Source organism: Acomys russatus, chromosome 27 (assembly GCF_903995435.1).
Source record: "Acomys russatus chromosome 27, mAcoRus1.1, whole genome shotgun sequence".
NCBI classification, from domain to species: Eukaryota; Metazoa; Chordata; class Mammalia; order Rodentia; family Muridae; genus Acomys; species Acomys russatus.
Genome location: NC_067163.1, coordinates 13335812 through 13353377, shown reverse-complemented (window position 1 = coordinate 13353377; position 17566 = coordinate 13335812). Strand labels below are relative to the sequence as shown.

General features: G+C 40.2%; 1 protein-coding gene across 1 annotated transcript in view; it reads right to left on the bottom strand.

Annotated features, from left to right (window-relative positions):
- Positions 1 to 11448, bottom strand: part of LOC127210173 (phosphatidylinositol 3,4,5-trisphosphate 3-phosphatase TPTE2-like) — a 38932-nt gene extending 27484 nt beyond the window's left edge. The window contains exons 1-7 of the mRNA XM_051169849.1: positions 11317 to 11448; positions 9222 to 9341; positions 7149 to 7248; positions 6967 to 7030; positions 6137 to 6201; positions 953 to 1013; positions 99 to 180 (exon numbers count right to left, since the gene is read on the bottom strand). Of these exons, the coding sequence (XP_051025806.1) occupies positions 99 to 180; positions 953 to 1013; positions 6137 to 6201; positions 6967 to 7030; positions 7149 to 7248; positions 9222 to 9341; positions 11317 to 11348 (524 nt within the window). The 5' untranslated portion in view covers positions 11349 to 11448. The remainder of the gene's footprint in view (positions 1 to 98; positions 181 to 952; positions 1014 to 6136; positions 6202 to 6966; positions 7031 to 7148; positions 7249 to 9221; positions 9342 to 11316) is intronic.
- Positions 11449 to 17566: the final 6118 nt, after the last annotated feature.

Genomic DNA, 17566 nt, shown 5'->3' with positions numbered 1-17566 from the left:
TTCATTCAATTAAAAATTTTCCAAAATATTAATTTTCTAAGACACCAAGCCCAAGGTTTTTAGCCCCTTTTCAGACGTCCGATGTGGCAGAGACTTACTCGAGAGTAGGGACGTTATGGTCATCAATCATGATTCTGCGGACCCTGTAGTGAAAGTGCTTAGGGTCATACGCTCTCTCACCTATGGCGAACAACACACATGTCATGTATCTATGCCTGATAACATAGCAAAAGTTATAAACAGACATACATTTCAATGAGAAAATTCCTTATCTATCTTCAAGTATAGCTCTCTGTTTACTCTAAAAACAACCTTTCAGAGTTGCAAAAAATAAAACAAATAAATAAAGTTTGGTGATTATTCACCTCAGGCAAACTAAGCTCATTTTTTAAAAGAGGTGTCACCAGTCGCCTGCTAATGACGTCTCAGTACATCACCATGGGTGTTAGAAACCACAGAGCAGAGACAAATGTGTCTGGCAGAGAGGCTGGCTCCTCAAGCGGTTCATTTAATACAAGGCACTGACCAAGTCCCGGGAGACAGGGTGGTAAGCTGAGCTCCAGTCTATTTCCTACAGAATTGCATCTTTGTTTTTGTTCTAATTCTGCGCCCTCTACTCATAACACCTACTCCAGGTGGGTTAGAAAGCGGGCTTGTTAACTTTTACATCTCGGCATCATCTAGAAGGAAAGTAAAGCTTAGGTTTATTATCGTAGAATCACTAGAACAGACGTCCCCTCACATGGGTCACCTCTGCTCTGCCTGTTTGGTCCTTCCAGGCCCCCCTCGGCCTCCCTCCTGGGTACTTTGTGCGGATGAGCTAACTTTCCTATCACGCGAGGGCAACACTCTCCACCGCTAAATACACGTGACGAAATGAAATGCGAGGGAGGGGTCCGCGAGCAAACTGCTCTCTATCTATAGTAGCTAAGCAGTGAGTCCATGTACTTACTGCACAGATTGTAGACTTGATAGTGGTTTGGGTGCTTGGTGTCGAGAAACCGCACAACTTCCTAAAAACAGACAGACACAGATGTTACCTAGCCCGTGTCATCCAGAGGTAAGCCTGGAGCGAAGAGGAACGTCGGACGAGGAGTCACTAACAATGGTTACTTGCTTCACCTGCTTCTCACTGGCATCTTCTAGGGAAAATTCCCCAAATATGAGGACATGCAGATTTTACACCCTTGTAGCCTGCTAATAAAGAAGGCCGGGCATGGTGGCACAGGCCTGTAATCACAGCACCCTGGGAGGCAAATGCGGGCTTATCTCTGTGAGTTCGAGGCCAGCCTGGTCTACAAAGATAGCCAACCCTCACAGAGAAGTCCTGTCTAGAAAAACCAAAGAAAAAGGAGAGAGGGGGAGGGGAGGGGGAGGGAAGAGGGAAGGCTGCTGAGGTACTCATACCAGCCTTTGCTGTACTTTGAATTGGTTGCGCCCTATAAACTCACATGTTTAAACACTTGGCCCGATGGCTGGTGGTAGATGCGGGGAAGTTGTGGGACCTTTGGAAGCTGAGTCTTGCTGGAGGAAGGCTACTAGGGGGATGTACAGAGCCTTCACATCCTATTTTCACTTCTTGTTCACATTCTGCTTCCTGAGAGTAGATACCAGGTGACCGCAAGAGAAATTCCCACGGCACATAATAATCAAAACACTAGTCGGGTTGTGGTGGTGCAGGCCTTTGATCATGGTACTCAGGAGGCAGAGGCAGGTGGATCTCCGTGACGTCAAGGCCAGCCTGGTCAACAGAGGGAGTTGTGGAACATCCAGGGCTACACAGAGAAACCCTATCTCAAAAAACCAACCAACCAACCAATCAAACAAGCAAAACCCAAAACACTAAATGTACAGAACAAGGAAAGAAATGAAAAGCTGCAAGGGGAAAAGATCAAGTAACGTATAAAGTCAGGCCTAGAAGAACAACACCTGCCCTTTCAATGAAGACTCAAAGAGCCAGAAGGGCCAAGACGCCAGAGACGCCAGCTCAGATTACTATACCCAGCAAAACTTTCCATCGCAGTAGACATTCCATGACAAAGCCAAATTTAATTTGTGTCTACCTACAAATTCAGCTCTATAGACGATGCTAGAAGGAAAACTTCAACCTGAAGAGGTTAATTCTGTCAAACTCTTCCACAGAACAAGTCTGGGGTTATCTTACCTGTGTTTATACATTGGTCCTCCATGGAACTTTTACTTAAAAACGTGGTAATGAGGCATAATGTTAGATTCCACTCTCATTGGCATCACACACAAATAACTGGATTTCATCATGCTTTTGAAATGCTTCGATGCCTCTCAAATACGTTAAACTATTTTACTGTCTTGTGTTTTTTGCATTGTTATAATATTCCAAGTTTTGGGATTTTGCTGTTGTTTTGTTGGTCATCATTACTACACAACACAAACAAAATTCTCTTAATCTATAAGAAAATAGTAGGATATAAATTTTAAAATGGTTGTAATGAGCCATGAAGTTCTATCCTCATCATGTAAGCACTGCTCTTACATGAACTGGTCCAGCCTATATGACTTCTAATTGTGTTGAGATGGTTTAACTGCTAAATCACTGTGTTGCCAACTCTTTACTTCATGAGCAGAGAGCTTCAAACAAGGGGCACTGGGACAAGGGATAAAATGAGCACGGGTGGGGATAGGGGGCGAAGGGGGCGAGAGAGTAAAGATTAGGCATAGAGGGGCCGGTGGGGGCAGATAGAAAGTGCTCAAGAAGGGACGAGCCGTAGAGTAGCGAGACTAGAGCGTAGAGGAGGGAGAGAGAGAGAGAGGGCGAGAAGAAGAGGAAGAGCAGAGAGAGAAGGAGAGAGAGATGAAGAACAGCAGAGAGTAATAGAGTAGGAAGAGTGCGATGGAAGAGCTGACGAGAGGAAGAGAGATGGCGAGACGCGCGGAAAAGACGAGAAATGAGAGCGAGTACTAGATGAGAGGCGAGCCTGCTGAGAGCAGCTGTAGAGATAGAGATAGAGGATGCGATATCTCTCTCTTAGATCGCTTCCTATTAGAGAGTCTCTCTCTTCGCTCTCTCTCTATCTCTCTCTCTCTCTCTCTCTCTCTCTCTCTCTCTCTCTCTCTCTCTCTCTCCCTGAGGTTCGCTTCCCTGCCTGGATACCCAATGGGACCCCTCTCAGTGCACCACCACATCCTTAACATCCTTTCTTTTTAAGGATTAAGAAGCCACAGGACTGCTGTATCATGATTTTCATGATGTACCCTGGTACCTTTGGAGGCCACACAAGCTTCAAAAGGAGAAAATCAACTGACGGCTGTACCCATCTGTGACACATATGAGCCACAGCAGTGACCAACAAGGTACAATAACCTTAACAACAAGGTAAGGCAACCCACATCCTGATGGTATCCAGCAGCTCTCTAATTAGACTTAAGACCCTCTCAACAAGATGAAAGCCAACTTGACACTGGAAACATAGGCAAGGAGCCAGGGCTAATGAAGTCACGGATCTTGGAGGAGAACCTATCACTGCCACTTTACTGAACTAGCCTAATCTCTGAGTACAATCTAAACAGTTGTTCTCATGCCCAGAGATAACTGTGGTCCTCAGCTCTCATCAAGAAAACTGCTTTTTGCAACAGATGGAGACAACTACAGAAAACCACAATAAATAAAAGTGTAGAGCTGTGGTGCGCAGTCCCAACTGATATGTCTACAACACAGTTCCTGTACCTAAGCTTCAGGGACCATTGCAGAAAAGTGGGTAGAAAGACTGCAGGGCGTTTGCTGTGAAAGCGTGCCGCAACACGGCAGCCTAAGTATGAGCTATCACGGCTGGGGTTTTCTCAAGGAACAATGGAAACCTCGCAGAGAGGAGCTTATCTGTGACTCAAATGAGAATATCTCACCCAGGAGCATTTTACCAGATGTCTTCTCAGAAAGCCTTTAAAGAAAGATATTTTGTTTCTATTTCTATTGAAAGGAATTTTATTTGTTGTGTGAATGGTTTTTGTGTGTGTGAATTTGGGAGATTTTTTTCATCTTTTGATAAGTAGTTTATAATAAGGAGATCTCAACAAAAATGACTTTAATAGCTTGTGGGGAAAAAAAAACCAAAACGGGGGATTCAGTTTGTGTGGCTTTCTTCACTTACATTTGTTGATAGTCATAATTTTGAAAACTTTATAATATGGCTTTTTGGAGACTATACTGTATTTGCTGACTTTATGAAGTAGTATATAAGTGTATCATTTCTTTATATAAGTAGTTGTAATTTTTTAATATAGTGATAACTAGTGTTGTAATTTTTAAAAAAGAACTGCCATTATACATAACTATTGGGTGGATCTGAATAATTTACTTTGAAGATAAAAGTGCAGTCACAAAAGGTGAAATTGAAGAATGAGTGGTGACAGAATGAAAAATAATGATTACATCTAGTATGTTAGGATGATGACCAAGAAAAGGTAAGATGCTTAATTCCTTGGTAAGGTGTACACAATTTCATTAAGATACACATTTAAGATCAATTCAAGTTAACATACACCTTGCTCTAATACTTATACAAGAAGGTATAAATATGAATATAACCATGGGCCACCTAATGAATTTTTATTTATTCTTTCATAATTTCATACATATATATTTTATTGCATTATTTTCCATGTCCAACTCCTCCTAGATATTCTCCCTTATCTACCCCCCCCCCCCCCGCAACTTCATGTTCTATCTCTTTTTTAAAAAATTAAAGACAAAGAAAAAGCTACTAGAAAACATGGAGTCTGATTTGTGTTGACCAACTGCTCTTGAGTTTGAGGGCCGCCCTGGGGTGTGGTCAGTGTACCCAGTGTCATTTGAAGAAAGCTGACTTTCCCCTTCCCAGAAGCTATAATTCACATGCACACCCCCTTCTCTCTCTCCTCTCTCTCTTCTCTGTCTCTCCTCTCCCCCCCACACACACATGCACACGTGAGCATGTACGCACACGCATGTGCACACACACACAGCTCAGGGAACATGATGGAAGGGAGGACAGAAAGAAAGAGTTGGAGGATAGGGAGAGTGCTATGAAGTACTTGTCTTTTGGAACTGATATCATGGTTGCACTCACGAGTTCACACTAACTGTGGCTGTCTGCACAGAATTAAGCCAGTCAACGCCAGTTTGGATAGAGGAGGGGCAGACACAGGGGGCTCCGCTGAGGAGCTACCGGCAGTTGATGACTGCTTAGGGAGGGTTTTTTCCTTTGAGAATGGCTTCTGATAGTTTGCACATGCTCCAGTGAATGGCCACACACGAAGTGTACGTAAGTAGCACTAGCTGGCTGCAATGGGTTAGTAAAACAGAAAGGAAGAGGACATGAAGATGGGAGAAGAATTTGTTGGGGGCCATCCTGAGGGACTCAGAGGGGAGAATGGGGTTAGATATGATCAACAGTCATTGTATAGATGAGTGACATTCTCAAAGGGTAAATTAGCTACCATACATCATATATATTTATGTATTTTAAAGAATACATATTTTACTTATGACATAGCGTTTTCTCCTTTCTGACAAGGTAACAGAAACATAACCACAATACCTTACACCTTACAGACCCTCCCATTGAGAGATAGAGTCTGTTTTCTATCCCTGCCATCAAGCCTGGCTCTTTCATTTGTTTGGCTCACTAGAAGGGCAGAGGTAAGCACAGCATACTAGGGTTGAGCATGATTTGCAGTCTCTTGTCACTGCTGCTTTCTAACCCTTGTCAATGCATTATGTAAAAAGGACTGCATGTTGGCCTTCTCGGGCTGGACAGAAAAGTCTCACTTTAAAAGAGATGTCATATAGAGACACCTGGCCAAGCTCCTGAGGACTGCCAAACCTTCAAGTGACTCAATAACTGCTCACAGATTCACAAGAGTGCCCAACTGAGACAGCCAGTCCCCTCCTGGCTCACTAGACCCACTCCGATAAGCCACAGTTGAAAAGAATGGTTATGAGCCAGTAAAATGTTAGAGTAGTTTATACATAGAAGAAGCAAACTGATGGCAGCCCATCATGAGTTTCGGCTGAAAGAAAAGCGTTTGTCAACTTTAAGTATACTAACATCATCAACAGCAAGTGTGACTCCAGTGCACACTCGCTGGAGCAGTGAGCAGGAGCTATGCAAACAGCCCTTACCTTAATCGGATTTCTATAGAAAGACTGCCTTCCGGATGATGGAAAGGACATGGCAATAATACGTTCTGGAAGTCAAAGTGATTGTAATTATGAGAGATATCATAATAGAGATGATGAAACATATAAAACTCCATTTACATATAATGAAACTCTTTCCTAAATAAAAAATAACCTTTGGGATGAGAGAGAGAGAGAGAGAGAGAGAGAGAGAGAGAGAGAGAGAGAGAGAGAGAGAGAGAGAGAGAGAGAGAGAGAGAGAGAGAGAACACAGTCTCTGAATAATCAAAATGATCTAAAATATTAAATTATCCGATAGACACAATGAGCCTAAGACTCAGTTGGTTCATCCCTAGGCCAGAGACTGTCAGCCTAAGTCTGCAGCTCCCTCAATGGGAGTAAAATTTCTTTTCTTTAGCAAACAGAGAAACAAACAAAAAAAGCCCGAGGCTCCAGTAAAGGCAGGAACTGCCACGGTACTTCCTAGTCCATGTGACTCAGGAAATCTGAGATGAACAGAGTAAAAATCTCAGTTTCTGGAGTTGTAAGAAGATTAAGAAATCTCTTAGGACCAAGGTCAACCACCAGAACTGAATAAATGAAAGTCCAACTAAGAATATGTCAGCCAATAATCCATTCCCCTCCTGTACTACAAAGTAGCTCTAGTTTGAAATGACATGAGCAGACACTTCCATTGTTGCTGTCACACTGCCACAGTGACTTATGTACTCAGAGATAAAGAGTGTTTGAAATAACATAGCAGAAATAAAAGAGAACGCAGTATCTACCACCCACGCGCAAAATGACAATGCCAACAGGTAAGTGTCACTGACCAGTAACGTAAGTGAGGTCTAGGTCAAAGCCATCCTTTCTGTATCGCCTTTTGTTCCCTGAAACCTGAATCGGAAATTGAAAGGTTGTGGAAGATAAGCCTACAGGAAAACAAGCATGATACACACACCTAAAACCCCCGTAGGTATTTCCCGAGACAGAACAAACGTGGTCTGGTACTCACCAGCCGCCTTGTCAGCTTTTCAAGTTGTCTTTTCTGATGAGCCAGTTGCAAAATTCTTACCAGAATGAGAAGTCGTAGAGGCCGAAGTAAAACTGCTAATCTAAAAAAGTATAGATAAAAATGTAAATCTGCTATAAAAATATGGATTAAGTTTTACAATTTTATAACTAATCACTTTTTTTTTTTTTTTTTTTTTTTTGGTGGTGCTTGGATCAAGTCCAAGGCCCTGAGCATGCTGGGCAGGTTGCTCTGCACTGAGCTATGCTTCCAGTTTTGTTTTCAGTTTGGAAAAGTGGTTCTTGGGAAGACAATGTCATTTCCCCCTATGTAAAAGATAATTGGTAATGTCTAGAGACACTTTTGATTGCCATACTATTATGTTGGTGTGCTGCCACGATATCAAGTGGATACAGGCAGGAGTGTTGTGGTAAACACCTCACCATGAATAGCATCCTCTCTCAGAATTATCTGACCTAAGATGTCAATAACTATGGGAAAGACATGCTCAGAATTTATAGTTTAATATCAGTAGTATCCTTTGTCATTTTCTTTTCTTTCCTTTGTGTGGTGTGTGTGATGTGGGGTGTGTGTGTGTGGTGTGGTGTGTGGTATGTTCATCAAAACATTGCCTGTGTTATTTATGTCACTAAACAGGAAAGATATACATCAGAAAACACGCTGGTGTACCAACTATGTACGCTGGTTGGCATCTCTCCCATCAAAATCACCAAGGCAGAGAACCCCTGTTCTGACATACTGGATCTTTAACTTGAGGCCACATGAACAAGCCTCCTGGAAAGCTCTTCAAAGTTCTTTAAGGCATTGGTGGTGGACTGAAGCAATGGCTCAGCAGTGAAGAACACTTACTGCCCTTTCAGAGGACCTGGGTCTGGTTCCCTGCACCCACGTGGCAGCTCACAAGCATCCGCAGTTCCAGTTCCAGGATAACCAGTGCTCTTTCCTAGTCTCTGCAGGCACTGCTCACATGTGGTGCACATACATACATGTAGGCAAAACAGTCATATATATATAAAATAAAAATAAATAAGTCTTTTTTTTTTTCATTTTTCTGAGACAGGGTTTCTCTGTGTAGCCTTGGCTGTTCTAGACTTGCTGTGTAGACCAGGCTGGCCTCGAACTCACAGTGATCCACCTGCCTCTGCCTCCCAAGTGCTGGGATTACAGGTGTACGCCACCACCACCCCCTGGAAAAATAAATAAGGCTTTAAAAATGATAACAATAAAGCATGAGGTAATAGGCCCCAGAGCCACTAATTCAGGGCCTCTAAGGTGGCACTTGAGAGATTGCTCCAGTTCCAACACATTTAGTTGAATCCTGGATTGAAGTCTCAGGACGTTAGAGTACAGGAAAAAATCAGCTATTTGACCAATGATAAATGCACTTCTCAATCTTCACTTCAATATACACATTTTTCTTTCTACAGTGCCACAGTAAAGAGGCAGGGGCAGTGGAAGAGAAAGAGGGAAGGGCAAAGAAAAGAGAAATCTTCTAATGGGTCTTAACAGTTTGGACTCAGCCAGAATTTTCTCATGTCTACTACAACTATTCTGTAACATTCTTCATTGCTGTTGCTGTCCATGTCACCTTCTGGTTTCTTGCTGTTTCCTGATCTCTTAGGACCTTAATTGGAGTCAATTAAATTATATGCTTAATATTCTCTTGGTTACAGGGAAATTCAAAGACTATAGAACTTTACATATAAGTTATTTGTGGTTGAAGCACATATGGGGATTTATAGACAATTTCATAATGTGGCAAAATTAAAGTTAATATAAGAGGAGTTAAGTCTAGTTTTTTCTTCTGCATGTTTTCTTTTATTCTGCTGATGACTCTTAGTATGTACACCCTCAACTGGCCCCTGAATGTCAACATCTTTTAGTCTCAAAGCACATGGAAATTTATATAAACATTTCACTTTTAAATCACTTACCAGGTACATAACCAGAGGGTTCAAAGTTAAAATATTAAATAAAACCAGGAAGATGCAACAAAACAAAGGAAAGACACAGCCCAGCAGAGCAGCAGAGGAGTTTTGAGGGTAAGTTTCCTACCTTGGGATATCTCTAAGAATCTTCTTGTCATAAAATATGTGACTCATGGCAATGAGCAGGGTCACACCAATAACGACGGCATCTAGGGTGTTCAGTAGGTCAGAAAAATAACGCTGTCTCCTGGAGCAGGGGATGGGCAAGGTGCAGAGCAGAAGTTACTCAGGAAGGAGTCTAACTTCAGCCATCCTGGTGTCCCAGGGAGAATTAGGCAGGTTATCCTACCCTCACCTGACACCCCCACTCCATCACCTGCATGTAATTCTGTCCCAGGCACATATACTTTGTCGGTTGTGAAGGTAGCCATGCAGCTTTTGAGAGTCATCACCTATGTTAACGTACTCAAGCTGCTCATGCTTCTGTAAGTAATCTCAACAAAGTCACCAGTTCACCAAAACAAGAAGAGAATGCTATCTAAATGTTTAAAATGCATGGCTAAGACTACTGGACCAAGGGGAAAGTAGAACATCAATATAAAGTTTTCAAGTAGTAAATTTATATTCATGCATCTTTATTACCTAGCCATCATCTGTCTATCATCTATCTATGTATCTACTCATCTACATCATCTACGTACCTATTAACTATCAACTATCAATCAATCTATCTACCATCTATCATCTATATCTATCTATCTAATCTACCTATTATATTTTATATATATATCTACCTATCATCTACCTATTTATCTATCGTCTATCTACCTACCTATCTATCATTCATCTATCTAAAGGTGTCAAGATGGCAATTCATACTTGATAAGTAAGAAGTAGGACTTAGCCATCCGGCAGGAGGCAAACAGTGCCTTCTCCTCTGTAGGTGGGGAAGTGAGATGCTGCGCGTTGCTGGTAAGCGAGTGAAGCTGAGCATGGAGCTGTGATTGTGAGCGTGTATACACGGGCCCCACAGGTGGAGAGAGCTCCGCTGCTTTGGACTCAGGGTCTGGCTTTGTATGCGTAGTGGGGTTTCAATGCCCTCTGATACTGTCTGCAGAGGGCAAAAGCAGACTTCTTTTCTTTAGACATGAGCATTGGTCTCCTAGAGAAAGTTTCTTCTGATTCTGAGATAGCATCTAGTTTCACATTGATATTTTCCAATATCTTAATGATTTCTTTATGCCTTTATTAGCATATGTAAATTGTACAAATAATAGGTTTCATTTTGACTTCTAACACATGTGAATAAAATATTTTGACCATATTCACTGCCATGCCCTCTCTTGCTTCCCACTCCTTCTCCTCCCGACCAGCCTTCCTCTGCTTTTGTGTCTGCTTTGTGGTCTGAATGATTATATCGGTGAAGAATTATTTATAGGAGTGCGGCTACCTTGCCATGGGTACCTTGTCAATGGCTACACCACTAAAGGAAATATTGAGAAAGCCCTTTTTAGACTCCGAGAAACTGGGCCATGGACAATTGTCCTTAGCTCCAAAAAGGGCACGAGGAAAAGAGAAAAGAAGAAATCTTAGGAAATAGGAGAAATTGCGCTCTGAGGTGCTCTGAGAATAAAACAAAGCTGGAGAACTTAGTCTCTGACTCCCAGAGGAATCCAACCTCAAGGCATGGCCCTCCCACCCACCCTTGGAAAAACAGGAAGCAGAGATCAGTGTCTGTTTTACTGTGGATACTGTTATTGTGAGGAACATGACTCTGGACTCTCTTGCACTACAGTTAAAGCGTTTATATTTACGGAAATATAAATTTTTGTGATGTATTCTTTTAGTCTGTCATCAACTCCTACTTGGAATTCAAGTCAAGCAGACAGTAACATTTGTACATCACATTCAGGCTCCTTCTAGTCACGTACATGTGGACACAATGGCTGCCTGCCTCATCCCTGAAGCCCTTTTGTGTTTTTAGCAACTGTAGAATCATCTACACTATTGTACAACAGTAACACTGGTAAAGCCACTCAACATAAAACTGGCTTTAGACTGTTGCTTTTTCTGTGGAACATACCTACAATGAGAATTATCTTAATGAAGAAGGTCCCAATTGGGTGAGCTGACCTGACAACTCTCATAGGATCCGTCTTCTATCGCTACAAAAGTGACTTTATGCTTACAACAACAACAACAACAAAAAGAAGCTTACTTACCCTTCTACATACACTCGAAGGAGAACATCCATGAGGAAAAATAAAGCAATAGCTAAAGAAACTGAATGATATTCCACAGGAATATAAAATTTTCTTTCAGTGATATGTAGATCTATAGCCACAAGAAATATGTCCACAAAGATCAGCAAAACTCCGAACATTCTAAAATAAATAAACAAATACACTGGAGGTGTTGCCACCATGGCTACACAATATTAAAACCAATGATCGGATGCCCCCAAAGGCAGATGCTCCCATACAGCTAACCTGCTGTATGGGAGAAAGAATAATGTTGCTTTAGAATCTGAAGAAAAATGCTGAGTTTTCACCCAACACAAGTAGTGCTTGGTAGATCAACCTGCACCAAGCCCTCCACACTGCCTAGGGCAGCGGTGTCACTTTAGTGCTCCAAGCTAGAGCAGTGAATGCAAGTTAAAGTCACAAGCTTCTTGGTATAAACTCTTCAAATGCTCAGAAGTCATAAGGGGTTCTTACAAATTTCTCATAATAAATCATGAAGTCACAGTAACCCAAATATGCTTAAGACTTTAGCAACAAAAAGTGAGAGCACGAGTGACATATCCCTTTAACTAGGAAGAAGTTCTTCTCAGTGAAAATTTATAAAAAAAAAAATACATGATTATATATTTATGGGTGCACACATGGGTCCTACACACGGGACAGACCCATGAGAAAGAACTAAATTCCATGAGTTATTTGAATTCGTAAGGCCCCTAAGCCTCTTCTTGCCTAGTCTCAAAAAAGTCCTTAAATTATTTATTTTATTAAGCTACGAAGATGAATCACCCCAACTTTAAAATGCCTTCTCTTTAACAACTAAAGAGTCAATTAACATGTTATTAGTCTGGTAGTTAGCAAGATAGCTCAGTAGAAAAGCACTTGCTACTCAAGTCTGGGGACCTGAGCTCCAGCCCCAGCACACTGGCAGAAGCCAGGGGCAGTGCAGTGCTGTGAGCCCCGCTCTAGGGAGGCGAAGTGTAAGGGTTCCTGGAGCTCGTGGGCCCATAAGCCTAATCAGCGAGCACTACAGTGATAGATCCTGCCAAAAAAGATTAAGATGACAAGAGAGCGAAGACACCCAACATTGATTTGTGTCCTTACACACACACACACACACACACACAGAGACGCAGGCACACACAGAGACACACAGACACATACAGACACAGACATATTCACACACACAGATACACACAGATAGACATAGACACATATACAAACACAGATACACACAGACACACAGAGACATACATAAATACATACAAACATACATAGATACAAGCATACATACAGAATACATGCACACATGCACATACACACAGACACACACACATATACACACAGATATATACACACTTGCAAATACATGTGCACATACCTGTACAAATAGGTAAAACTCCATGCACACATACAATATTAAATTTAAAGGAAGTAATTACATTTGTAAATCTGAGTCATTATGTAGAAATCTAAAATTATTCTAGAATTCAGTAATTTTGGGTATATAGGACATTTAGCCTATAATTACAGAATCTTAAAGTGCATGCTCTCTCATTTATGAGTAGAAAAATATTAATATACCACTACTTAGATTTGAGCAAATGTTATTTCTTTGTATGTCTTTCAGTTTTAACCAAACTTCCAAGATAGATTAGATCACAGTAAACGTGGATATATGAACTAATTGCCATAAATATGTTACTTCCATTTCTAGATCCTCACATACCTGAAGGCAACTGATGATACAAGGCGATGCACCATTTTCTTAATTTGGTTGCTATGAAAATTAGCAAAATTAAATAAATCACATATCCCCCTAATATATAAATTTAACAAAACAAAAGCCCTTTATAAGTATGATTTATTTTGGAGACAGGGTTTCTCTGTGTGTAGCCTTGACTGTCCTGGACTCGCTCTGTAGCCCAGGCTGGCCTTGAACTCACAGCAATCTGCCTGCCTCTGCTCCCCCAAGTGCTGGGATTAAAGGCGTGCGCCACCACTGCCTGGCTATAAGTATAAATTTTAAATAAAAGTCTTCATCAATTGCATACCAAAATGTCATGTGATAGTAACTAAAACGTTTACATTTTTACTTTTTTTGTTGTTGTTCCTATCTAGAATACATGTGAAGGAAACACCATGTTTTGGGCATTTAGTAACATGCCTTTTGCATGTAAAGCTCCAACTCCAGCTTTAAGGGAACACTGAGCTTGAGACTAATCAAATGAAGCATCATGTCATGGAGATGGAAGAGTGGCTTAAAAAAAAAAAGGTCCAGGGGTCCCGCTCAAAATAAGGCACCAGCCAAGGACAATACAGGCAGTAAACTTTAACCCCCTACCCAGATCCAGCCAATGGACAGAACATTCTCCACAGTTGAGTGGAGAGTGGGATATGACTTTCACACGAACTCTGGTGCCTCATATTTGACCATGTCCCCTGGAGGGGGAGACCTGGTGACACTCAGAGGAAGGACAGCAGGTTACCAAGAAGAGACTTGATACCCTATGAGCATATACAGGGGGAGGAAATCCCCCTCAGGAACAGTCATAGGGGAGGGGAATAAGGGGAAAATGGGAGGGAGGGAAGAATGGGAGGATACAAGGGATGGGATAACCATTGAGATGTAACAAGAATAAATTAATAAAAAATAAAAAAAAAAGTTTTCCAATGTCAGCTCTTCCATTAGCAATGTCCTAACAACAAAATAATGTGTTCTTTAAAAACAAAGTGAGTTAAAGGAGCCTCCCACACTCATTCTGTAAAGCCAGAATTTTCTAATACCCAAAACTAGTTAAAATAACAATAAACCTACAGCCAGACATTCCTGATAAACACAGACACAAAATCCTCAGTAAAATACTAGCACACTGAATAAAAACATATATTTAGAAACACATATTTATCCTCCATGATAAAGTTGTCTTGATCTTGAAAATGCAGTGTTGGTTAAACATACATAAGTCAATAAATCATACAGTTAACTTGTATGAGAAAAAAAAACATATGATTGTTTCCAGAAACGTAAAAACAGCCTTTGGCAAAAATCCAACATGCTTCATGATAAAAAGCCCTAGAGAAAGGAGAGCTGGCGGGGGGCATTGCTGCACCTCAACATAATAAAGGCAATATGTGACAAACCCATTGCCACTTTGTCCTAAATGTAGAAAAACCCAAAGCAATCCCATTACAATCACGATGGGCCAGGACTGCCAATTATCCCCTATGATATAGTGCTGGAAGCACTAGCCAGAACAATAAGGCAAGAGAAGAAAATGACAGGTCTACAAACAAGAAAAGAAGTCAAATTATCCTTATTTGCAGATGATAAGATATTGTACATAAGCGATTTAAAAAATTCTATAAATAACAGTTTCACCAAAGTGGCATGGCACACAGCTCACAAACAGCTTTTCGATACACCACAGCAAACATGCCGAGAAAGAAAGCATGGACATGATCTGATTTACAACAGCGCTAAAGACAATAAAATATCTTGGAATAAACCTAACCAAGGAGGTGAAAGGCCTCTACAATAAAACTTAAAATCTCTGAAGAAAGTGATTGAGGAAGGTATCAGAAAATGGGAAGACATCCCCTGTTCATGGGTTGGTAGCAGGGCACTGTAAACTGACTGTCCTCCCAAAAGCAATGTAAAGAATTCAGTTCACTCTCAATCAAAATCCCCATCTCATTCTTCACAGAAGTAGAAAAAAAATTCCTAAAATTCATGTGGAATCAGAAAAGACCCTGGATTTCCATGTAATAGCGGAACACCAGCAAATTACAATAGTGGCAGGCTAATTTAATTTCTATAGCACGAATGGGAGCAGACGAATGATTATCCAAGAGATCAGAGTTCTCAATATATCTGTAACCAGACACAGTGATTTTAAGAACATATTACTTTGTTATGGAGAATACATATAAATGCTATTGGCTATATGCAAGAGGAAGTATCCCAGGTAAGATTATTCAGAAATAAATTTAAAACTAATAAAATCACACTGAGTGCGGAGAGGTCTTTTATCACCAAAACATACTCCTTTTCACTACCATTTCTCATAGACAACATCTATAAACTGGGAATCAGAAGATACCCAGGAAAAATAGAAAGAACCAATGTTAAAGAATAAATAGAATTCTACAATTCTCTTTAAAGATATGCTGTAATAAAATCACTACTAAGCCAGGAGTGGTGGCGCACGCCTTTAATCCCAGCACTCAGGAGGCAGAGGCAGGTGGATCTCTGTGAGTTCGAGGCCAGCCTGGTCTACAAAGTGAGTCCAGGACAGCCAAGGTTACACAGAGAAACCCTGTCTCAAAAAAAAAAAAAAAAATCAAAGTAAAATAAAATAAGGAACAATAATTATCAAATTTTAAACTAGAAAAACAATTATTTGTGAGTAAACAAAATGTTTTTTCAAACATGGTACTTGTCTGCAAATTCAACTGGTTATTTTGAGTAATTTTCCACACTTTTCTTTTATCATTTTGCCTCAGTACAATCTCTGTTTTCCTAAAGACAAAAGATCCACCAATGGCTGTTTCTTTCCCTTCAAATACCAAAGTCACTTACTGGTATGCCTTGCGAATGTCAACATATTCATCATCGTCATCATCCAACCTGGACATCTGATTTAACTTGCTTTAGCACCAACAAATGCAAAGACATATTATTAGATATTGCTATATTTCACAGTAATACGACAAAATAATTGAACTAGCACCCCTTTGAATATAAGAAATACAACTTTGTAGAAGTTGTAAATATTCTAAAATATTTAGAATCATTGTTCAGAAAACTTTCTTCCATGGACAATTCCAAGTCTTAATTTTACAAATGTCTCTCTTCTCTCATGATCTGTGTCTCACTTTGTCTCTGTCCATATGTGTGTGTGTGTGTGTGTGTGTGTGTGTGTGCGTGTGTGCATGTGTGTGTACAATCTTTGATGACACCACCATTGCAACGTGAAATATATCCATCTTTTAACAAAGTAATCTAAGACTACTGATGTCACTGTATTCAAGTCAGTACTAAAGATTAAACATAATTATGTAAGAATTAAGTGGATTCAAGGACTTCTGGGGTGTTGAAATACACACTATTGCCCTAAGTTTATAATGTTATTAAACATCTAAAACTTATTTGCCAATTAGTTGTCTGAGACCTTGCATACTATAAAGAGAACTTGTAACCTCATAAAGCAACTCAACGAATCAAGACTGAAGTGCAATTTTTAAAATTATTACATCCAAACCAATCTCTAGCACCATTTTTGAGGCTACATTTATTTCAAAATTCAACTTGCAAGTGTAGGTAGTCAAGGATGTCGCCCTTTCTAACTTCATGACTTGCAAGTTCTTTTACCACCCTGGACTTTTTATAAATCATGGGAAGTTTTTCTTGCCCTCGGATAGTATTAAAATAACTAAATGCCGGAGAGAAGAACTCCACAGTGATCACGGCCATGGGGTTGAGACATCAGTGTTATACAGAGGCAAAGCTCTGGAGCGTGAGAGATGGGCTTAAGGCCTATAAATTTGATTCTTTTCTTCTTGCTTACTGTTACCTCCCTTCTTGCTCCATGTAGGATTTTTTCCCTCTGTTGTTCATTCTAAGCAAAATGTTCCTCTAAGCATTTCCTCTTATTTTCAACTAAGACAGAAAGGTACCTACAGATGCTATGACAAGAAGGCTTTTAAAAATAATATCACAATCTATATCATCACTGATACTCCCACAGAACTCCCCAAATCTTAGTATCTTTCTTTCCTGTGCATCCAAACACACTGAGATGTTTACATCTCTCTGTATGTATATATGTGTATGTATACATAAATATATATTTTTAGACCTCACCATTGATTGATCTTATCTTCCCGGATTTCCGATGATAAATCAGATAAGGTAGTGCTAAAGTAGTTTAAAAAAAACATGTAGTCAGGTACCACATGAGTTCCCAGAACTGATATTTTTATTCAAATTAGCTATATATGACTGTTTGACATTCATAAACTTTTTAACTTTTAACAATTTAATAGAAAAGGTCAAAATTTAATATACCAAAAATGACAAAGCTCTAAGAGCTGTTCCTTCATACTGAAAGTAACCCCAATGTAAAATAGTATTTCATAGTTTTGAACTTAGTTTAGGGTTCAATTTTTATATCCATTTTTATAAAACTTATATGACTATGGTATTTCCACACAGAGCTACAGAATGTAT